Source organism: Ruditapes philippinarum, unplaced genomic scaffold, assembly GCF_026571515.1.
Source record: "Ruditapes philippinarum isolate M1 unplaced genomic scaffold, ASM2657151v2 ctg228_1_1_1_1, whole genome shotgun sequence".
NCBI classification, from domain to species: Eukaryota; Metazoa; Mollusca; class Bivalvia; order Venerida; family Veneridae; genus Ruditapes; species Ruditapes philippinarum.
This window is the reverse complement of record NW_026856125.1, coordinates 348980-371491: the sequence shown is the minus strand read 5'-3', so window position 1 is coordinate 371491 and position 22512 is coordinate 348980. Positions and strand designations below refer to the sequence as shown.

Genomic DNA, 22512 nt, shown 5'->3' with positions numbered 1-22512 from the left:
TTGAGACATCCTAGAGGTCTATCTCAGCTTGACTAAATTAAAACATTATGTCTATGTCCTCCAAGGTGAGGAGTACCACACAAGCAGTTTAACTGTAAAACTAGTTTGAAATAAACAGAAAACTAAACAAGAGAAGATAAACTTGTACATTGAGTATAATACTGAAAGGTAAGATGGGCAACATTTGGAATGTTTTATACAAGGCATGAAAGCACTGTGGATCAAAAAAAGAAACAGTTCTTCTTCAATTGTACGATAATTTACATACTAAAATTTCCTTCTTTCTTGATCCATTCCTCTGAAAATAAAATGTGTGTATACCTCCATCATTTATAGCTATATATTGTATTTGTATGCTCAATTCAGTAACACAAAATAACTGTCAACAATAAATATACATGTATATATATCAAGCAATAAATAAATATATATATGTTTTATTTACCCTTTACCATGCTAAATATCTTAAATGGACTTGTCCATCTTTCATTCCGGACAAAACCATTCATTATTTTTAGGGAAAATTTCAACATAGGTGACTGACTGGAAAGCAAACAGTGCAGACCATGATCAGATGGCATAGTAACAGAGTAAGTTGTTCTAAATTTAACAGGTCAGTTATTGCACTGAGGTGAGCCTATCTGGGTCATCACTGGGTGCATATGTTTATTCAATCGCCACCAGCAGACTAAAACTTTAACTTCTTTTGTGACTTTTCAAATATCAGTAATATAACAACATACAAGTTTCAATAAACGTTCTGCTGTTCTCAAATATTTTCTCCTATTTCTCAAATTAAAAGTAAATTATGATGCAGTATTCAATTCAATTAAAATTCATAGAATGGAACTGAATTGTGAAATAATTTTCTTCTACCCACTGATCTAAAAAAAACTTATAACAGTTAATATCTTGGAAGAAACATCACAAATATTTTACCAAAAGTTTTACTTTAAGCTACAGTCTCACTTACATCCCGGCAGAGCCCCGGCAGAGCCCCGTCAGAGCCCCGGTACACGTCCGGGGTGATCCGGGAACGACCGGGGTACGACCGGGAACAACCGGGGTACATCCGTAACTCTGCCGGCAACGTCCTGGATGATCCGGGATGATCCGGGAACATCCGGCATTCGACCCCGGATGGAATAAAATATTTAATATCACCGGGGTGGTCCGGGATGATCCGGGAAGGTATAGCTTTGCCGGCTTCATCCTTAGCTCTGCCGGGAACGACCGGGGTTATACCGTAGGTCTGCCGGCACAAACCGGGGATGATCCGGGGTATGATATAGCCGGTAGAGCTACGGTAGAGCTACGGTAGAGCCCCGGTATATGCCGGCAGAGCCCCGGTAACTACAGGCAGAGCCCCGGAGGATAAAAGTAGAGCTACGGTTGATCCCGGTAGAGCCCCGGTAAAGCCCCGGCAAAGCCCGGATCATTTCAAAAGAATAAGGACAATTTGCGATGATTGAACTTGTTTGTATTAAAAGCCTTCCCATTTCCCTTCTATCCAGTATGGCATAAGGATTTTTCAGAAAATCACCATGAATTACTATTCTGGAACAATAGATATTATATTAAATAAAAATTATGTATCAAAGTTATTATTTTCGGGCGTTTTCAATCCACCGGGGTTCTACCGGGGCTCTGCCTGGATCGTCCTGGGCTCTGCCGGGGCTCTGCCTGGATCGACCGGGGCTCTGCCTGGGTCAACCGGGGCTCTTCCGGCGTCATCCGGGAACGACCGGGGAAGCACCGGCATGAACCGTAGCTTCACCTGGGCTCTGCCTGGATGATCCTGAGCGCATCCTGGGTGGTTAGTAGGGAACTACCGTAGTGCTGCCGGGGTAAGTGTGACCGCAACAATAATTTCATCCCGGATCGTCCCGGATCATCCCGGTAACTTACCGGGATGGTCCTGGGCTCTGCCGGGAGTAAGTGAGACCGAGGCTTAATCTGACAAAGAAATTAAAATCATGTTAAATGTAAAACTCATTCTTATTGCACTTACTTAGGGAGATAAAATCTTGCCCTATTCACAAAGCCAAAAGTATCTTGTTTTACCAAAGCTAATATTCTTGACTTAAGCTTATTATTGCAAAAAACATCAAGAGAGAAAAAAAACAGCATCATTTGAAATCGTAAATTCTAAATTTGGTTTAATTTCTGTAATACAGCCATTTTAGAATACATTTACAAATATTCTCTTAAAATATTTTGCAGACCAATCTTTTCTCTGACAAAAAAAACAAACTCTAAAAGATAAGACATTTCAAAGAGCCTCTTAAATTCTAAATTTTATGTCTACACTAAAAGTCAAATTAGCAGTGGTGAAACCATCAGCATATTGCGTCTACAGTAAAGTAAATATTTCTTTTCTTTTATGGAGATACTCCAAAAAAGACAGTCTCTTGCCTTTAGAGACAGTTTCATATGCATTATGCATATAGATAAGTCTCTGGCTCCCTAGACACATGTTATTTTAGAAGGTTTCTTATATTTATATATGAGCCGCGTCATGACAAAACCAACATAATGGGTTGGCGACCAGCATGGATCCAGACCAGCCTGCGCATCCCCGCAGTCTGATCAGGATCCATGCTGTTCGCTATCAGTTTCTCTACTTGTTATAGGGTCTGTAAGCGAACAGCATGGATCCTGATCAGACTGCGTGGATGCGCAGGCTGGTCTGAATCCATGCTGGTCGCAAACGCACTATGTTGGTTTTGTCATGACGCGGCTCATATATTGTCTGTTCTGTCCATATTTGATATCTGAAACCATGATTAATGTTCTAGCTTATCAGACAAAACTGTCAGCAATATCAGCCATCAACAGGCATAACAAGTCAACAGTATGATTTTTTCCCTTTTATTTAGGGATGGTTAAGAATGAATCATATTCTATATAAGAAAGAGACTGTGAGAAAAACTTCCCCATTTCCCAAACAAAATATAGATGACTGACAATCTATATTTACTTGGAAGTCAATAAATATGAAATACATCACACTGAGATGTCAGCCATTAAAGATATTTTTTTACAACGTGTCTGTTAACCAAAGAGAATGATTTTCAAGGAAAATTGATGGATGAATTATTTTATAAGCTTCTCTTGACAAAGCTCAGCATACTGACTTTTTTTTCAAGTCCAAAAGCAGGTCGTCAGCAGGTCCCAAAGCGGAAGGTCAGAAGTACCATAAATTGTAAATGATTTAACCCTTTCGCTGCCAAAGGGTTATTGTTTTATTGTTCACCTATTTGCCAGAGGATTTTCTAAGAAATAACTATATTATTAATTAATATAATTATTATTATTTGTTATTAGTATTATAATAATTATATATGTTTCCAAATCTGTTAGTATAATAATAACTATTGACGATGGCATAATTTTCTTTATATTTATTATTATTTTTATTATTATCATTATTAATTTATTATTATTACTATTATTATTATAGAAACGGCTAAAGCCGTCCATATGGCAAATACGCCGAAAATAACAGGGACGGCCTAAGCCGTCCCTATGGCGGTGAAAGGGTTAACCCTCACCATGCCGAAACTGAAAGTGATTAGCCTTTGCTACCAGTATAAAGCCAGGCCAGCCTGCACATCCATGCTGTCTGACCAGACTCTATACTATATGTACCTCTTTTTTGATTTGATATTAAAATCCCTTAAACTTTGAACAGGAATGTCCCAATCTTAACTGTACAAAATCTAAAATTATCAATTCTTTTTATACTTTGCATTCATTAAACTGTTTAAATACATACAAATGAACCACCATATGAACACATCTGTGAACATTTCAAAATTCAAAATTTTACAAGTTCATGTTAAATGTTGAATTCTGCTTAAGCCGATTCTAGAGGGCATCGAGGGAGCTTGCAATTACCACTACCATCCATGAACAGGCTCAATCAAATTGAGCTTGCAACATTTTCAATTTTGCCATGTTGGGCTTTCTTTAGGGATTCTGTTTTTCTCTATTTTAAAATAATACTAAATATTAAACAAGAAGCTGAACTAGGTAAATCATGGATGCTGGTCAATCAAATATTAAATATGTTCCGATCTTATAAAGGTAGGTTATTGAATTTTACACTGTTCATTTAATGGTAAACATACAGATGGTGAAATAACTGTAACATGTCCTTTTCATACATATAATGCTTTATCAGAGTCGACCATATGGTGCTTGCGAGTGTCCTTGATGGCATAACTTTGTTTTTGTTACTTTACAACCTTTAAATAATACACATTAAGCCCAGATTAGTTTATAAATATGCTAATGAATGGGTAATACCTCGGTCATTCTTTAAATAGAAATAAATCATCATAAAAACATGTACTCACCCCACCCCCCTCCCCACCTCACACTACTCATTCCATATCTTTGTTTATTTCTCTCTTTTTTTTCTCTCTGGGATATGGGGAGGATGATGTTTTATCACAACTACACAACTATATTGAATACATGTCATAGAAGACTTTCCAGCTTTACTGGCTGCAGAATACCATTGTGCATTATTTCTGACCTAAGCAGGCACCATATATGAATCAGCAGACTAATGAATATTTGTACGCAATTGATGAAATTCAAGTACAGTCAAACCTCGGTTTAAGACCACAATTCCGAATAAAATATGTAACTAACTAAATTCATCAGAATTTTTTAAGATTTTCTACCTGACAAAATGTTACTACTGTTAAATTTTTTTCAAAGAAGATCGCTGTTACAATTTCAAAACTTAAGTTGACAGGTTTCACTGTATGTTTGAAATTGTTTGTCTGCTGATTATTTTTGTTGTTTTGTTGGGTTGTTTTTTTACACTGAATTTAACATCATTTTTTCACTTTCTTCAATATTGAATATTTTTTAGTTTGTTTTTCTTTCAAGGGGAGAACAACCTTAGATTTCCAAGACAAGTATATAATACATAAAATATGTATACCGGTATCTATATCATAATATAAGTGCCTGGACAGGAAATTTACATATAGCATTATGAATGAGTCATTGCAAGCTTCCAAATAACCTAGACTACATAATGTAATCAGCATCCTCATTGTACATCTGGTCTACCTTTAATATATACAACTTTTTCACATTTACATTTTGTAATATCTTGTCATGCAATATTATAATAATGATACAGGCAAAATATATGTTTCTTTAACTTATAAATACAGGATATCCAATGGGTTTAGATTCCATGATACGGAATTTATTGATCAAGTTGAACTAAATCATTTTTACTTAAGTATGAGGCCAACATAATATCAATTTATTCGATGTGGTTGATGAATTTCATAAACTATAACAAATATTATATTATGCATAATTTTTCACATATCTACAACAAGAAAAGTTTAGAGTAAAAATAAAACATTTATTTTTATAACAAATGGGCTTAAATGATAACACTTGCATTTTGAGCGACTTAACACAATGATTGAATAATGCAATGATATTTCATGAAGATATAAATTTTTATCCAAATGCATGCCATATGAATTTCTAAACAGTCACTAAAACTGTATAAAGCCAAGACAAGTCACACAATCCATTTGAATTCAAACTTTCTTGTCAAAATGTTATGACTACACCAAGAAATGAACAGAAAAGTCAACCTTTTCTTGTTATAACAACAATTAAACAGGTGCGTAATTCAAGACAAACAGCATCTGCCTAAACATCATTAAACGTAAGATCCTAATAACAGCATTATAATTATGGAAAAAAAAATTAAAATTTTAATTGGTCAATTTAGAACAAAGCAACTGTAAAGTTCCGATCAAAAACGGTTCAAAAAACCTCAAACCTTACCTATGTTAACGACTTGACAGCAATTAAACTATTGAAAAGTTATTATTTCTAACTAACAAACTGTAATATATTTGTAAAACAAAATATTACTGCAACATCTTATTAACTATATACTAATCTCAAGTCAATATATGAGCGGGAAACGGACAAAAGCCCTCCCGGACAATAGCCCTCCCGTCAAAAAATGACAAGGCGGACAAAAGCTCTCCCATGAAAATGACTGGGCGGACAAAAGCCCTCCCGTGAAATTAACAAGGCGGACAAAAGCCCTCCCGTAACAAAAATAAATATGTATGCTAAATACCTGTGGTTTTTGTATTCGCTGCGTTAGCAGTGAATACAGTTCTATCACAATTTGCGGGATTGTAATAGAAGAATGGGTACCGAACAACGCAAAGTAGTTCTACACAAATTTTCTTGTTTTTTAATGCACTCAACATATTAAAATTGTTACATATATCTCACGGGAGGGCTTTTGTCCGCCTTGTCACTTTTTGATGGGAGGGCTTTTGTCCTACACTCTATACGAGCATATACAATAATAACTTACGGCACTGCTGTTCGTCGCTCTTATCTTGACAATCATTATTACCATCACATACCCATGACATCGAGATACAAGACGAGTCATTCTTACACATAAATTGTTCTTTGGAACAATGATACGCTGAAAATAAAATTTCGATAAATGTTGTTGCTTTTCTATTCCCCCCCCCCCTATTAAGCTAATACATATCTCAAATATTCAATATCTGACAGGCTTTTTAAGTTTATATATACAATGTATATAAAATCTGTAAAATATCATTTCTCTTATGGGCCTCAATTTTTCTTATGATATTTAAAAATTTAAAAAGTACTTTTACATAAAAACAAAACAGTGCCATTCAAGTCATCCTTTTATCTCCAATATAACCCAATATAACCCAGCAACCAATATAACTGGATTTTAATACAATATATTTATTCAATATTTTATTCCAAAATAACAGACTAACTTTTTCTACTAGGTGATTAATTTTCTTCAAAATTGCACAGTTAAGACACCATCACAAAGTTAATTGTTATGATTCAACAAATTTTCAGACAAAATATAATCTTGTTGCTATGGTAACTTACTGCAGTTGGCCTTGTCACCGACTTCATCTGAATGGTCATCGCAGTCAAAGTCTCTGTCACATTTCCAGTTCTCATATATACACTCTCCACTCTGACATTTGTACATGTTTGTACCACACGTGACTGACAAGAAATAAAACAATATAGAATAAACAAAAACTGTCCGAGAAGCAACTTTTCTATGTTCAATAGAGCAAACCAGAAAACATGACATAACTCTGCAAAACTGCTATGCAGAATTACCTAACCTTCCTTTGATAGTAAACAAGTATTTAAAGCAGCACGCCTCCAGATTCATGCTTAATTTCATGAAAATTTTGAAAATGTATTTGAATGTGTAATATTGCTAATTAACAAATAGAAAGCAGTTTACAAATTATCAACGGCACTTACAAACAACGTAAATTACCCGAAAATGGTCAAAATATGCATAAATAGCCTTTACTGCGTTAGTAACGCATTAGAATATAGTTGTAAATACCGAAAAATCAATCATTAACCACACAAATAATGTAAAATATTACTTGAATCTTGAAACTTTTTACTTTTCCTTACATCTTAGTACATTTTTCTCAAGTTTGATTTTATTGAAATATTTTGACTCATCTGGAGGCATGTAGCTTTAAAGTTTGAAATGAATATCTGTTATTGTTTTTGAGAAAATCAGGCAAATAATTCAGGAAAAATGCCTTCCCTTTACAAAAGCATTTTTCTATAGTGAGCAGGTTACCTAAATTTACAGTGAATATCTTTTGACATTTTAATTTAAAATTAACCTTAACAAAATGATTCATCAAAGAAAATATCTTAGTATAGTATGGGCATAAATTTGCAAAATATAACTGTTAAGTGATATGGTGTCACATTTTTAAAAATGAACAAGTACAATAACATAACAAGTAAATAGTTAGGATAGTTCTGAGGAACTTTAACTATACAAAACAAATTTATATAAATTAATACTTTTCTGTGAAAATTCTATGTATTTTTGTAGGAGTGTTTGTTGTAAATTTATTACCATTTGTTGTTTCTTCTGTTACCACCTTATATATGTAAATATTTACAGACAGAAGGCCATATTGGAATAAAGTTGTATGTTTATTATGTACTCTTTATATGTCACCTTTTCAATTATAATTATTATTATAACAACCTTATTCTTATTACAGGTACAAGTTACCATGACCTTTAGTTTAAGCATAGTTATCTAAGCGAAACAAGATTTTGCAACTTATATTAATCATTTTTGAGTCCATTTCCTGAAACTAACCAGTACTGGTGCCATATGTAGAGACATGGTTGTGACCCGAGTAGGGCTCGAACCCATCAACCCTGAGTTATGAGGCTGGCACCTTAACCACTAGACCATATTTGCTAATTTTTCAATATATCTTTCATCATATTTTTCCATTGTAGCTATTGAACTTTTTCCTGATATGCTTGCACAAATTATGACACAATGTAACTACATATTTTCATCAAAAGATAGCTGTACAGAAAATTTTCTGCAAGCATAATATGAAAAGAGCAAGAGCTACAATGGAAAGTTGAGTCCAGCACTTACAAGTGTTGAAAATCGAGTATCCCTAAAGCCGATGCTTGGGGGCGTGCGGGGTGTTGCACTTAATCATTATCCCTCATGTACAGACTCAATCAAACAGAGTCTGCAATTTTCATGTTATTTTGTTGTTTTTAGTGCTTCTGAGGGATCACTTTTTTCCAGATATTCATGTGTGACACATCACATCACAAGAATTATATGTATTTCAAGAATTTGGAGAAAAAAAGAACATACTTTGGGTACAATTTGCTTCATCACTCTTGTCACCACAATCAAAATGGCTGTCACACTTCCGGTTTTCTGGTATACAAGTCTTGCCGGTTTTACATTTCCAGTGCCCTTCTTGGCATACAGTAGCATCTGAAAATTATACTTATAAATTCACTTATACTGTGAAATACAGGGACTCAATCAGTTACTTTGAAATAATTACAAAACCAAATTCAACTTTTGTATGATTAAGCATCGTAACATAAAAACAAATATCAGCACCACAATCAGATTTTTTTTAAATTAAATTATTTCATTAATGTTGTACCAGAAAATTATGCCAAGAAAAGTTCTCATTTTCTGCTCATGCTATTTCATGTGACTATACATGTATAATGTTACATGTTTTATTATGCTGAATCTTACCAAGACATTTTAATTAATACACACACACTTTATGAGGACATTCTTGATACAGAAATATCACGGTATCATTTTCACAACTTATTAAGTAAAAGAAAAACTTCAGCATCTAATTGAAAATTTAGGTCCATTAAATATGTAAAGCAGATTGTTTTGGCCTCATCCTAAAGTTAAGCATAAATCAATGACATAAATACAAATTACTGCTTTGAAAGAGATCACCAGAACATCATCATCATTATCATCATCATTATCAATTACATCATCAATAACATCATCAGTATTAACATCATCATCAGCAATATCATCATCATCATTAACATCATCATCATTAACATCATTATCATCAATAACAACATCATCATCAGCTGCAAAATCATCATTATCATTATCAGTATGAACATCATCATCAATAACAACATCATCATCATCATCAACAACAAGCACCTACCACAAGAAGCTTCATCACTGTTGTCAAGACAATCACCATTGCCATCACATCTATATTCTTTTGGAATACACACGCCACTTTTACATCGGAACTGATCCGTTCGACATCCACACAAACTGAGGGCCTCGTCTGAACCGTCCCGGCAGTCGACTACTCCGTCACACTTCTTTGACAGAGCAATACACTGGCCTTGTGTTCGGTTTGTGCATGTGAACATGGAGACTGGACATAATCGCTTGTCTGTAATTAGTTAAATATCATCATACGTTAAAGCTGGATGCCTCCAGATGAGCCAAAATATTTAAAGAAAATCAAACTTAAGAAAAATGTACACTGCTTTTAAGAAAAGTACACAGATTCAAGATAAAAGTAATATTTTCCATGTTATGTGTGATTGCAGTATTTCTCACCATATTTCTACTGTGTATTTTACTATTTAATACAGTTTCAAAATTACCAGGAATCTGGAGGCTGCTTAAAATTGGATCCTTAAACAGAGGTCACTTTTTCAAACAGGCACATTTTTTTATTTTTTTTTGGGGGGGGGGGGGGGGAAGGGGGGGATTATAAACAAGTAAATATTTTTTCGCAGTCCCATTGAGTTATTTTAACATGACTCTTTGTCAATAACTAAGCAATGATATCCATAATATTTTACAATGAACCACCAGAAAAAATTTATCTCAGACAAGAAACCTGATGGCTCAAATATCTCTTAAAGTCATCAATACTTTTTATCATTGGTTGCATGAACACTGGAAATTAAACCAAAATTAATCTAGGAAATGCATGACAGTGGAAATCTTGCTTCCACAAATTTGTTAAAACCAGAAAAAAAGTGTTCATCCAATATCAAAATTACTTCACAGATTAATGCAGTTTAAAGAAATGAGAGTTTTCTGTGGCCGGAAATATTATAAACAAATAGCAATATTCCAGATCACAAAATTTTTTGAATTTAAAGAGATTTTCTGATCAGTATCAATTTCAGAAAATTTGCCTGTATTATACTAATTACATTTGTTTGTCTTTCTGCTTTTATGCCAATTCAAACACATTTGGTCAAATCTCAGCAGTCAATCCACATAACAGCCTTTCCTTACTAGTAATTCTAAATATTGAAGGGGTGGTAGCAAAACTGTTGTATTGTAAGTCCTTCTTTATTTCATATAAGTTACAACAGTTTTGCAATCAACCCTTGAATTATGTCTAATACTTGCACATGATTTCTGAATCAGCAGTGAGGAACAAATAACCATTAGACTTAGTCTATCCGAGATCAAGTGTCCCACAGAAATTTGCCTGGTGGGATCAATGATCGAACCATCCATCCTGTGATTTTTTCACCTTATATAACAGAGAACCATTAAAGGCCTCTTCCCAATGGAAATTCTTTTTAAATCATACACTTTTCCAAAAAAATCTTAACTTACAACAGCTTCTTTACTTCCCAAATTAGCAATTTAACAATAATTCTTCCAAAAATCAAGTGGCTAAGGCCACTTTCCAATTCAATTATTTGAGAAAAATCACTGCCACTCATGGATTACTAATCCAGTGGATTGCTCTGAATTGAACTGACTTTCTTTAGGCCAGGCGGTCAAGGATATCCTACAAAAGTGCAAGCACTTATATCTAGTAGGGTCTTTACCACAGCAGACTCCAGAGACAGTTATGAGGTACAAGAGAATCCGGGTAACCAGTCCCTGGCTCTTACTGAATAGACCCCTTAGTTCTTTTACATGCCCAGTGTATAGCACTGACAAAGCTCTACCTATATCCCTATTGAGCTAAGCCAGCTCAGACCTCCTATTCTATACAATCATACATTACAAAAATCCACAAAAAATGGTGCATTCATGACTACATTCGACTGTGTAAAAGAACTAACATGTATTATCTTCTTAACTGCATCCTGTCTATACTGCTACATTTTTAACATGTTTATAGCTGCATTCTCTTACATATGTTACATTGTTATTTCTCATTGATTAATCCGTATGTTTATATAATGACATTTCTATTACATTTATTATGATTATAATTTCTACATATTTCCCTATAGTCAAATCTATCTTATATCCATACACAGTTATCTATACATTTCCTACATGTTTCAATCATCATCATTATTTTAGTGGAATTTCTTTTAGCATCTGCAAATCAAATCATAATTTTATATAGATAAAATCATTAATCATTTTTATGAATTCAGAAAAGAGTAAATAATCATTTTTATGAATTCAGAATAGAGTAAAATTTTCAAACACTTTGAAAACAAAATAGAGAAAATCTATTTTTTACCTATTCACAACTTACAAGTAAAACCTTTTTCAAGATTGTTTTAAGAATGTAAGTGGGAATAAATCAGTAAATATCTATGCTACAGAAATGAGTCTTGGGCAATAGGAATTTACAACAATAATTTTAATAACACTTAAAAAATGTGTAAAAAAATAAATGTAAATATCTTCACTGATTAATGAGATATGCAGGTGTACACAAAACCTGTACCAAATGTAATAACACAGATGTAAGATATATTAAAATGTTATCCTAAAACAGACATAACATGCACCAAATGTTATCCTAACACAGACGTAAATTGTACCAAAATGTTATCCAAACACAGACGTAAGCTGTACCAAAATGTGATCCTAACACAGAATAAGCTGTACCAAATAATATCCATACACAGTAATAAGCTGTACCTAAATGTTATCCTTAAACAGATGTAAGCAGTACTAAAATGTTATCCTAAAACAGATGTAAGCTGTACCAGATGTTCTTAAACAGACGTAAACTGTACCAAAATGTTATCCTAACACAGACATACATGTAAGCTGTACCAAAATGTTATCCTTACACAGACTTAAGATATACCAAAATGTTATCCTAACACAGATGTAAGCTGTACCAAAATGTTAACAGAGGTAAGCCATACCAAGATGTTATTTACAATGTTATCCTAACTCAGACGTAAGCTCTACCAAAATGTTATCCTTGCACAAACTTTGGAGTAAATGCATGTACGCTTCTTCAAGCTTTAAATTATGAGAAATATACTTACTGCAGACCACATTAAGCTCATCTGATCCATCCACACAGTCTGTGACCCCATCACAACTCTTCTGGTATGGTAGGCAGAAACCATTCAGGCAAGCAAAAGCTTCATATCCCAGACCAATACAATTGAAGTTTGCTGTAAATAGATAGAAAAAAAAGATTATTTTTTTCCTGCAAGGTCATTATGACAAAAAGATACTTTTTTTATATACATTTGTGTATTTCTACCCCATGGTTAAAATCATATAATACCAAAAAAATAATGGTCAAGGGAATGGTTTTATTTTAAGTCATCAAAGAAGTTTGGGATACAATGCATGTCCAATCAGAGAGCAGGGGCTTTAAGCAGGAACTTTACCTATAAGGATGGGACCTTAAATTTAGGAAATGGACACTGGACACTCCTCTCAGGACGGGACAGACCTTTTTGGGTGATTGGACATTGGACACTGCAACAGTAAAAGTCACAGTTAATCAGGAATCAAAGTTTTACATTTTCTTTAAATGCCAACTACCCTTGGTCCCTGTCCCTAGTTGAATATAAGGTAATTTAAGGTAATTAGTTTTTACCCTGCCTATGTTGTCTTACATACATGGCCTCAAGTAAATCAACTATTTAGGCCAATCTTCATTACAGACAATGCAATTATTGTGGTCTATTTACATAGTTTGATGGAAACAATTTGCTGTAGACAGAACAAAAAAAGAGGGCCATTCTAGCTCTATATCGCTCTACTCAACTCTACTCATAAAATAAAATCAACTTGACCATGTTAGAACTTATGGAGATTGAATGAAAAAGGACCATTTGCTTAATACATGTACCGCTACAAAATTTAAATTGAAATACCAGTAAAAACCCGTAACCTTACTAAATACAATATGATCATAATTATTTTTGATTTGGTGAGCTAAAAAAAAAGAGTTACAATACTGAATTATATCTCAAATCACTATAAACATTGGTGTATTTACAGTAAACAGTTTTATAACCTATATTTTACACAGCACACCTGTTCTAGGAAAGTAAATTCTCTCCTATCTTTCCCTGTATGCATATTATATAATTAGGTAGTCCAGGTAATAATTCTCTGCCAACAATCTAAGAAAACATGCATTGTTGTTATACCTGGGAGAAAATACTAACATAACAGCATATAGTATCAACATTGGCAAAACAGAACATTCATTGCCAAATCTTTTTGAGTGCCATCTCAAATGATGAATTTGTCTTTCATTATTAAAACAAGTCAAGGAGTGCTTGTTGATGTAAAGAAAGTCAAAAAGTTTAGTGTGAATTTTTTTTCTAGGTAGTCAATTTGAAATAAATTCCTCTCCAATCATTTTCTTTGCATCATTATGAAAACAGAAGCCTACACGTAGAAAATCTACCAGTGACATCAATTTCAGATATAATGTCAAACCCTTCTGCAAGATTCAAACTCAAAAATAGGCATTTTATCCCACTCTAATTACTTTGCCATGGAGTAAACTAAAATAGAATTTCAGGGGAGGGATTTTTGCTCAAGGTGTCTGCTTTTCAACTGTGGATTGTGTGGGTCCAAGCCTTACACGAGTACCAAGCAATGTTTCCTTATAATGGGCATCAGTACTGGGTTAGTTCCTGGAGGACTTGAAACTGTGTAATCTGAGTTGTAGCAATCATGCTTTAAATAAATAGTTTCAAACCAACGAAAATATCAACAAATATGCATCAAATAGTCAGACTGTTAGCCATTTAAAGTAGGTACAGGAACATAGAAATCCCTAGATAATCATTTGGAATATTCAAACTTGACAGAAACTAGAAGTGAAGTTCTTAAAATAGCACTCAGCAGGTGTCTGAGGAATGACAGGAAAGCCTATCAAGTTTGCAGCCAACTTCATTTGTTTGTCAGTTGAAACCTTACAAGTTCTAAACTCAGGATAAAATAGGACTAAAATAACAAAAACATGATACAAAAACATCTTAATCAACCCAAAGGAAACCAATAATCAGCCTAAAGGAACTAAAATGAAATTAAGCATGAATTCTAGGAAAATGCATACCCAAAGGAACAGTGAAATTTTCACTGAAAAAAACTTTGACAAAATGACAATCAGTAAGGCTTACGTCTAAGTTCAGGATATAAAGAGCAATTTAAATTACAGAACAACTGTTATGTGTCAAACTTTAATTAGTTTAAATTTTCTTGATGTGTCCCCCCACCCCCTTATATTAGACGGTAAGACAAACTTTATTTATAGTCGGTTATGGTTAATAGTACAAAACATAAGCTTTAAGCTTGTATCCGACATGATATTCTTTATTAAAACCTATATATGAGTCAAATTTCTGTGACAATTTTTTCAACAAGTCGAAGTTTTCATGATAATTTGAGAACATTTTAAATAAGTCAAAGTTCTTCGATTAATTTGACACCTTCAATCTGGAATTTCACACCTTTTGTAATGCCTTTTGTAAGTCAATTCAACTGTCCGAAATGTTGTCATTAAATTGAGTCGAAGTGCCGATGTCTCGAAGTTTTTTTTTTACTGTATACACATTATGTAGTTTTGTGCAAGCTCTTAGCCAAAAACCTAAACAAACTACCAATCACTTTAACAATTATGGACAGATTTAAATGAACACTTTTTTTATCTTTCAATCTGCACAAAATCATTCATTTAATATTATTAGATATACACTGATTGTACAGCAAACATTGCACAGACTGACATGCTGGTTGAGCTTCAGGTCTTCAATGGTTGCACACCACCAACTCAGGTTAAGAGTTACACATAAAACAAGATATCTTTACTACCGTAGGCATTTTTAAATGGAACTTTATATTGTTCAAAAGATTTTTATTTTCAAAATTCATACAAAAAATTTTTTTCTTCTAAAATGCATTAAAAAACATGAATCTGGAGGCAAAATGATACAGAAAAAAATTATCCTACAAATTATCATTGTAGAGCTATGACAAATAATATGTTTGCAAAATTACAAGAAAATAAAACTATTTCTACATCATCACCATGGCTACATTAAGTGTAAATATTCTCATCCTTCCATTAAATATCATTATCATCAAAAAATACATTTTGTATAAAGGTCACTCATGTGACACATGCATTCAAAAACCCATCAAAAATGGTTCACCAATCTCCTATAATCTTAATGAACAATAAATTAAGTGTAGAAGTAAGTGCAGTCTTAAGTTGTTTGATATGTACATTAAACCTCAATAAATTTTGAAATTTTATTTTTTTTTTCAGGGGGGGGGGGATAGGGGGTGGAGGTGTTCATTGACTGACACTGGTCACTTTCCAGGAGGAGAAAGGCCTCTGGTACTTCCTTGTGCATTATTATTTTCAGTCAGCATTAAACTTAAAACTGTAATATAGATAATTAGATAATGCTTCATGAAAGAATCCAAAATCTGTGTAGGGATATACATGATATTTACACATACCCGCAGAGATACTAAGTAAGTGACCCTAACAATACAACCACAGCCCCTTTTTTGTTTGTTTTATAATTATATTTAACTGAGAGTTGTCAACAAAATGTTATGCTTTGCCTTGTCCCCTTACCATTACTACTATAAATGTGGAAAAAATCTTTATCAGGTTTTCAATAAGATCTTGTTAGATAATGAATGGTATCTTGTTAGATAATGAATGGTATATCAGAAAAATAAGAATGTTAATCGTCTAAAAAAATATAACAGAAAAGTGAATTGCTGTCCAACTTACACAATATATAAAATGCCTACAGCATTACAATTTTAATATTAAGTTTGGCCAAACTATACCGTTAAGAGACAAATATTTATATTTCTTTCATTAAAGTACAAACACACTTGTTCATTCCGTGATGTGGCTTATTAGTCGACAAAACTCAGGAAGAAATAACCATGGGAAGTCTTTTTATTTATCTTAAAATTCTATTGCTTTTTTTAAAAGCTAATAATATTACCTGTGTTCATACTATTTGCTTGCTTGTTTTGCTTGTTTTTAAGTCATACTGAAGCACATCAATGATTGGTGTGAAACAGTAGTAACTGGTTTAACATAAGGAAGGAGTTACAACTATTCTGCTCCAAGTTCTTGTATAATATGTGTTATATGTGAACCTCATACAATTTGTTATGATGTAGGTTTTCATGTTAAAAGAAGACGGAAGATTTACTTAGAATTTCCCCTACATGTTGAACCTTGCAATTGACCTTCAAGCTGTAATATAGTACAAATAGCCTTAAAGAAAAGATGAAAAAAGATATGAAATCATATCAAGTTAGGAGTAAGTGATTTGAACCCACAAAACTTTAACCAGATTGTCATAGTTGCGCAGCTTTCTATTTTACACTAAATGTGAGTGCAAAAGAATACACATTGACATGTGATACACACATCACTTAAGTTTATGGGATTTTTTTTTTGTATATGAAGTTTTTGTTGTATATGAAGACGAAGTTTAAACATACTTGTTTGCACTCATATCATTATATTATAAAGTAGAGTCATATGCATGTGCACCATGAATTAGCCCATCAAAGTATAACATCTCAACTGTTGTCATATGATTTAACCACGAGTCATTTAAATCATCATTTTATTGATATTTTACTAAAACAAATTTTGAAATGTCAGCAAAAATAAATTATTTCAGACCATGTTTCTCTATATATGACACCAGTACTGGTTGGTTCCTGGAAGCAGACTTTAAAGAGATTAATGTAAGTTGCAAGAACTTGTTTCCCAATCGAGCTTTAATAAATATGTTTAAACCAAACATATAAACATGTATATTTTAAGTATTGTTTACTTTACAGAAAGAAAAACTACTTGTTTCTTAGGCATAATATGCCTTTAAGAAGTTCAACAGATTTCAGATACACTAATAATCATTCTGTAAATTAAGGCCTTAAGCTAAGATCTTAAGACACAAAAGACTATTAAAGAATTCAAAGCAAGACAAAAATAACATTATAAAATCTAAATTCACAAGAAAAAAGGGAAAAAGAAAATATCAATAATGTATTTTGTCAAAGATTTAACATTGAAGTGTTTCTGGTAAAAGAATAAGTTAATTCTAAAACCAACATTGACTCAACTAAATCAAATTATTGACGGGCAATACGTTCAAAACAGACGATAAAAGTCAATTTCAATCCAATTATTTCCAATGGAATTATTGATACATCATCCCTGCAGCCAAAAGAAATGCTACAACATGAGATTATTTCCAGGGAAACTTTCATCATGGTGAATATTTAACAACACATTTTATATCGCTATTTTCATGAAATTAATATAGATGAACATGGATTATTGAAATCTATCCAGCCATTGTTATGCAAGACTCGGGTTCAAGAGGTTTCCTTTGTTTGTTCGGATGGTTCATTTTATTCCCTTTTTTACTCAATTTGGTCATGTCTTGGCAGCTGTTCCACATCACACTAGGTTTTTCCTGGATAACTTAACCAGTAATTACCAATTTATCCGCAAGTGATAGACTTTTAATGCCACATGATCAGCAGTGAGAGACAAATGACCATAAGACAGTCTATGTGCAAGATCAATTGTCACAGAGACATTTCACCTCGCCGGAGGATCTAACCAGCAACCCCTTTATAAGAAATCTGACATGCAGGCTGGCCTGGATCTATACAAGTGGCCAAGGCTAATCACTTTCAGCTCCACGCAGAGCAGGTAAAGGCTTTAAAGTGTTAACTGCACATCAATGTATTTCTGGTCATTATAAATGATAAAATAAAAACATGACATTGCAATGATCATCATGGCTATTTTCAAGCTTTTTCTTGAGTTCGAAACTATGTCGCTTTTTCACATGAAAGTAAATTTATTAAAATGAAATTTTAAATAATAATTTAATGGTAAAAGTCAGCAACAATTACTTTTCCTTCAAAACGGCCCCTTTTTGGTCAATAACATACATGTACGTCATTTCATTAATAAAGATAAAACAGCAAATTCTTTGCAGACATACTTCTACCAACAACTCAAAAGAGGAATCAAAACGCTTCTAATTTTTCATCCTTGCATATAGATCTTTTAGTCTATACTTTACATATTTCAATCTTGATTGACAATTACACAAATAAATCATCACTTAAAATTCAAAAGTTCAACTTGCAACCCTGTACAAAAGACATTTTCTATAGTCTTACTTCAAAAATCTATTGTTAAATAATGAAATTTCAAATTCAATTGTGAAGCATGCAACTGTTCTTAAAATAGACACAAATTTACTTCTATAAAGTTCAAATGGAAGTATAGTGGTAACCAAAATAGAATTCTTATCTTGAAAATGTTTTGCATGCACTCTGCATTTTTTTTTTCGCCAACAATGTTTCCTAAAATTGAAGTTTAGCAAAGAAACCCCGGTTCTTCTTATCTCTCTTTTTTATACACATTAAAACATCCTCAACCAATCACGTTTGTTATTTCAAACCCTTTGATCCTTTTAATAGCTGCATGCCTTTGGAACAAAAATGGTAATTTTCATGAAAATTTTAAATATTTGACTTTTGTATCCTTTAACCTTCTTCTTGTTATTAATTACCTTGTTCATTTCAATTTCCCTTTTAACAACAGGACATTTTATAATTTTTCTTGGGAGATCGTAAGGAAAATTTTGAAAGCTAACTCAGGCTGGCAACTAGTCTATGCAATACCAACCGACTTTACAAACTGGTGTCCATAATCTAGATAATAAAAAAGCCCTAAAGTGCATGATTTGTTGGGCTAGCTGGCAACATGTTTGAAAATGTACAGACTTGCTATTTCTATAATGATTAAGGCTCTTGAGTAATTGGTCTAAGCATTGCATGTATAATATTATACTTATATAGTACAACCCCTGCAAAGGAACAGCCATCGGGAGAAATAAAGATTTTGGTTGTTGTTGAGGAGAGGTGTTTCTCCAGAGATATTTAATTCATTGTGAACTGTTTCTTTTGGGATAATTTATACTGTTATTGTATACAGGTAACATTTTAGTTGATGCTGAGAGCAGTGTGTTGCTGTGGATGAAATTTAATATATTGTGGATGGTTACTTTCAGAAGAATTGAAATCTTTTTGCAAAGAGGTACTTGTTCTAGAGGGAGCCTCTCTGCACAGGTTACACTGTATTTTATAAGTTTTACCAAAGTAAACAAGGAAACTTGAATGAAGTAGATAATCATGGAAAAATCATAAGGATGATCCTATAAATGATTATAAAATATCAGCCAATAAAAAAACAAGCTTTATGTTAAAGCTTCAGCAGTACATCAATTTAATCAAAAAGTCACTTGAATGATAGTGTTTTAAGTTATTCTAAATGACACACTTCCTAAATCAATTGATATGTGACACTGATGTTTTAAAACAAAACTTGATCCTATACAGGCAATGTTTTTATGTCAAAGTGGAAGTTCAAGATGTAAAAGTGCTCTTAGTTGAAAAAAGTATAATCTATTTTATATTGTCCTTAAGCATGTACATTTTGCACTTTCAGTATATTAAAAGAGGATTGGCAACATGTCATCGTGCCTGACACTAAGATTTGTTATATGTTTAATAGACTTGTCCTCTCTTCCCCCTCCCCCCAACACACACACATCCATCTTTCAATCTGGATAGAATCATTCACTGTTTGTTAACTGAATAGCTAAGAGTGCAGACCATGAGCAGACTGTCTGTTTTGGATTCATGGGTTGAATCTGCTGCCCCCTGCAGAGACGGAGGTGCCCCTCCATTCATAGTTTTCGGCACAAGTGGGTACATGAGTAGAACCACCAACATTCCAAAAGCATTCCATCTCAGCTCCAGAAGTTTCATGTATCTCTACTTTTGGATGCCAAATGAATCTTTTGTACAAATTTTGCAAGGTATATATGGGTTTAATCAACATACTTATATATACATGTAATTGTAATCTATTTTGATGTAGCTGAAAATTGCAATAATATTATTCTGGTATCGCACAGACAGCCCCTTGAGGAATCAACGGATGCTAACTAATTACTATGTAAGATCTCAGATTGTTTTTCGATGACATTATAACACAGGCAATTTCTGATCTATATAAAAATTTCCCAATTAAATTATCCCTTGGGTTTTGGGGAAAGAAGCCAGTAACAGGAAAAAGGTGTCTCTATTATCAAAATTATTGATGCTACAACTTATAATATAATTATGCAGGGCATTTTTTGTCCAAATTGTGAAGGGGCCTGGACCTGTTCATTTTGTGAAAAAAAAGCGTGATTTTTATAAAATTGTGAAAAAAATTACATATTATTTGGCATTTAGCGACATTATGAAACTTGAAAATCTGCTTCAAGTAGGTACTTTAACCTGCTTAACATGTGCTAAAACCATTTAACTTGATCAGAACTATTTCTGTGTTCTTGAAATTGGTGTAAATCACCTTTTACTGGAAGGTAAACAATTTATTTCAAAGACAAAGTCCCAATATTTTGTGAAATTTCTTTTGAAATTGTGATCTTTTTCCACCACTTTGTGAAAATTTTTTTGCAATTTTGAATTGTGAAGGGGCCTTATATCGGCCCCTGTTTTAGTATGAAAAAAAGCCCTGTTATGTATCTATAAATAAACCTACCCTCTAGCATATAGAAATACAAGAATAATTTTCTTACAGCCTTACATCAGACCAATGTTCCAATATGCCAAAACAACAAAGAGTCAGAAAATTTAATTAGGAAAGTATTACATTAACTATGCTTTATGTAAATAATTTCACTGATGAATAATTAATATCGAAAAGTGCCATGACTTCATTTGCCTTATGGTTATATATACAGTCCTAGGAACAACACTTGATCTAAAGGAGATTCGGTTCCTTCTAAAACATTGATCAACTACCTAAAAGAAATAAACCTGTATTCTAAGATTTAACTAACTCATTTTATAACCTTCTTTGTACTAACCCTTGTTTTAGGTTTTAATAATCTTATGCTAACAATCATATTGTTCTACGGGTATGACCAGCCATGTGTCTATATGCTGGGTATGGCCAGTAATGTGTCTATTTTTTGCTGGGTATGGCCAATTATGCGTCTATGTGCTGTTAAACCCAGACAAACAATCGGACAATCTAAAGGAGATGTTGATTTTCTTTTTGCTAGATTTAGGTTTGGTATTAATTAATAATTCAGACTGTTCCTAGTGCCATGTAGTATGTACTGACACAGTTAACAGACATCATGTGGCATCATTCCAGGTTTCGTAACCGGCACAGTGAGGTTCCAATTAAATATCATAATTTACACAGTGGTTCTTCTAAATTTCTGACTGTTTTTTTTTTCAAAAGTTTATAAAAAGTTTCTTGTAAAATTACTTTTGTTTCCTTTATCTCTGGCATCTGCAGACAATCTATTTTTTCCAATCTTGTAAAAAAAATCTTTCAACAATTTTTTGATGATCCTTAAAACTTGGTAATGCAATTTTACTGTTTTGCGTGCAAAGCAATGCCATTTAATTCAAAAACCAATATATTGTACTTGAATTCTCATTTGAATAACCACTTTATCATTTAAGAACAGTCATGCAATGGAAAAATTCTGCAGAATATTATCATTGATTGACCAAAGTTTTTTGTTTGTTTGATTTGTTTTTGTATTTTGAGTTTTTAGGCAGGGGGGGGGGGGGCGGGGGGAGGGGGTTGATTCAACTGGGAAAAAAAAATCTTTATAAATGAAAAATTGAAATCTATGATTCAGAAATTTACTGAGGAATTAATACATGTATATAAATTTGCATTTTCCATGTTAGAGAATAAAGAACTGATAGAGAGTGCAGCTGTTGCTAGTTATTTAATCAAAAGGAAAGTT

General features: G+C 33.0%; 1 protein-coding gene across 9 annotated transcripts in view; it reads right to left on the bottom strand.

Annotated features, from left to right (window-relative positions):
* LOC132745464 (prolow-density lipoprotein receptor-related protein 1-like) overlaps positions 1 to 22512 on the bottom strand; it is a 190797-nt gene that overhangs the window by 49810 nt on the left and 118475 nt on the right. For 8 of the 9 annotated variants that reach the window (XM_060734397.1, XM_060734401.1, XM_060734398.1 and 5 more), the window contains 6 exons: positions 12670 to 12801; positions 9600 to 9839; positions 8750 to 8875; positions 6955 to 7077; positions 6386 to 6502; positions 269 to 298 (listed from right to left, as the gene is read on the bottom strand). In XM_060734397.1, coding sequence (XP_060590380.1) covers positions 269 to 298; positions 6386 to 6502; positions 6955 to 7077; positions 8750 to 8875; positions 9600 to 9839; positions 12670 to 12801 — 768 coding nt within the window. The remainder of the gene's footprint in view (positions 1 to 268; positions 299 to 6385; positions 6503 to 6954; positions 7078 to 8749; positions 8876 to 9599; positions 9840 to 12669; positions 12802 to 22512) is intronic. The other variant, XM_060734402.1, reaches the window with a different exon arrangement.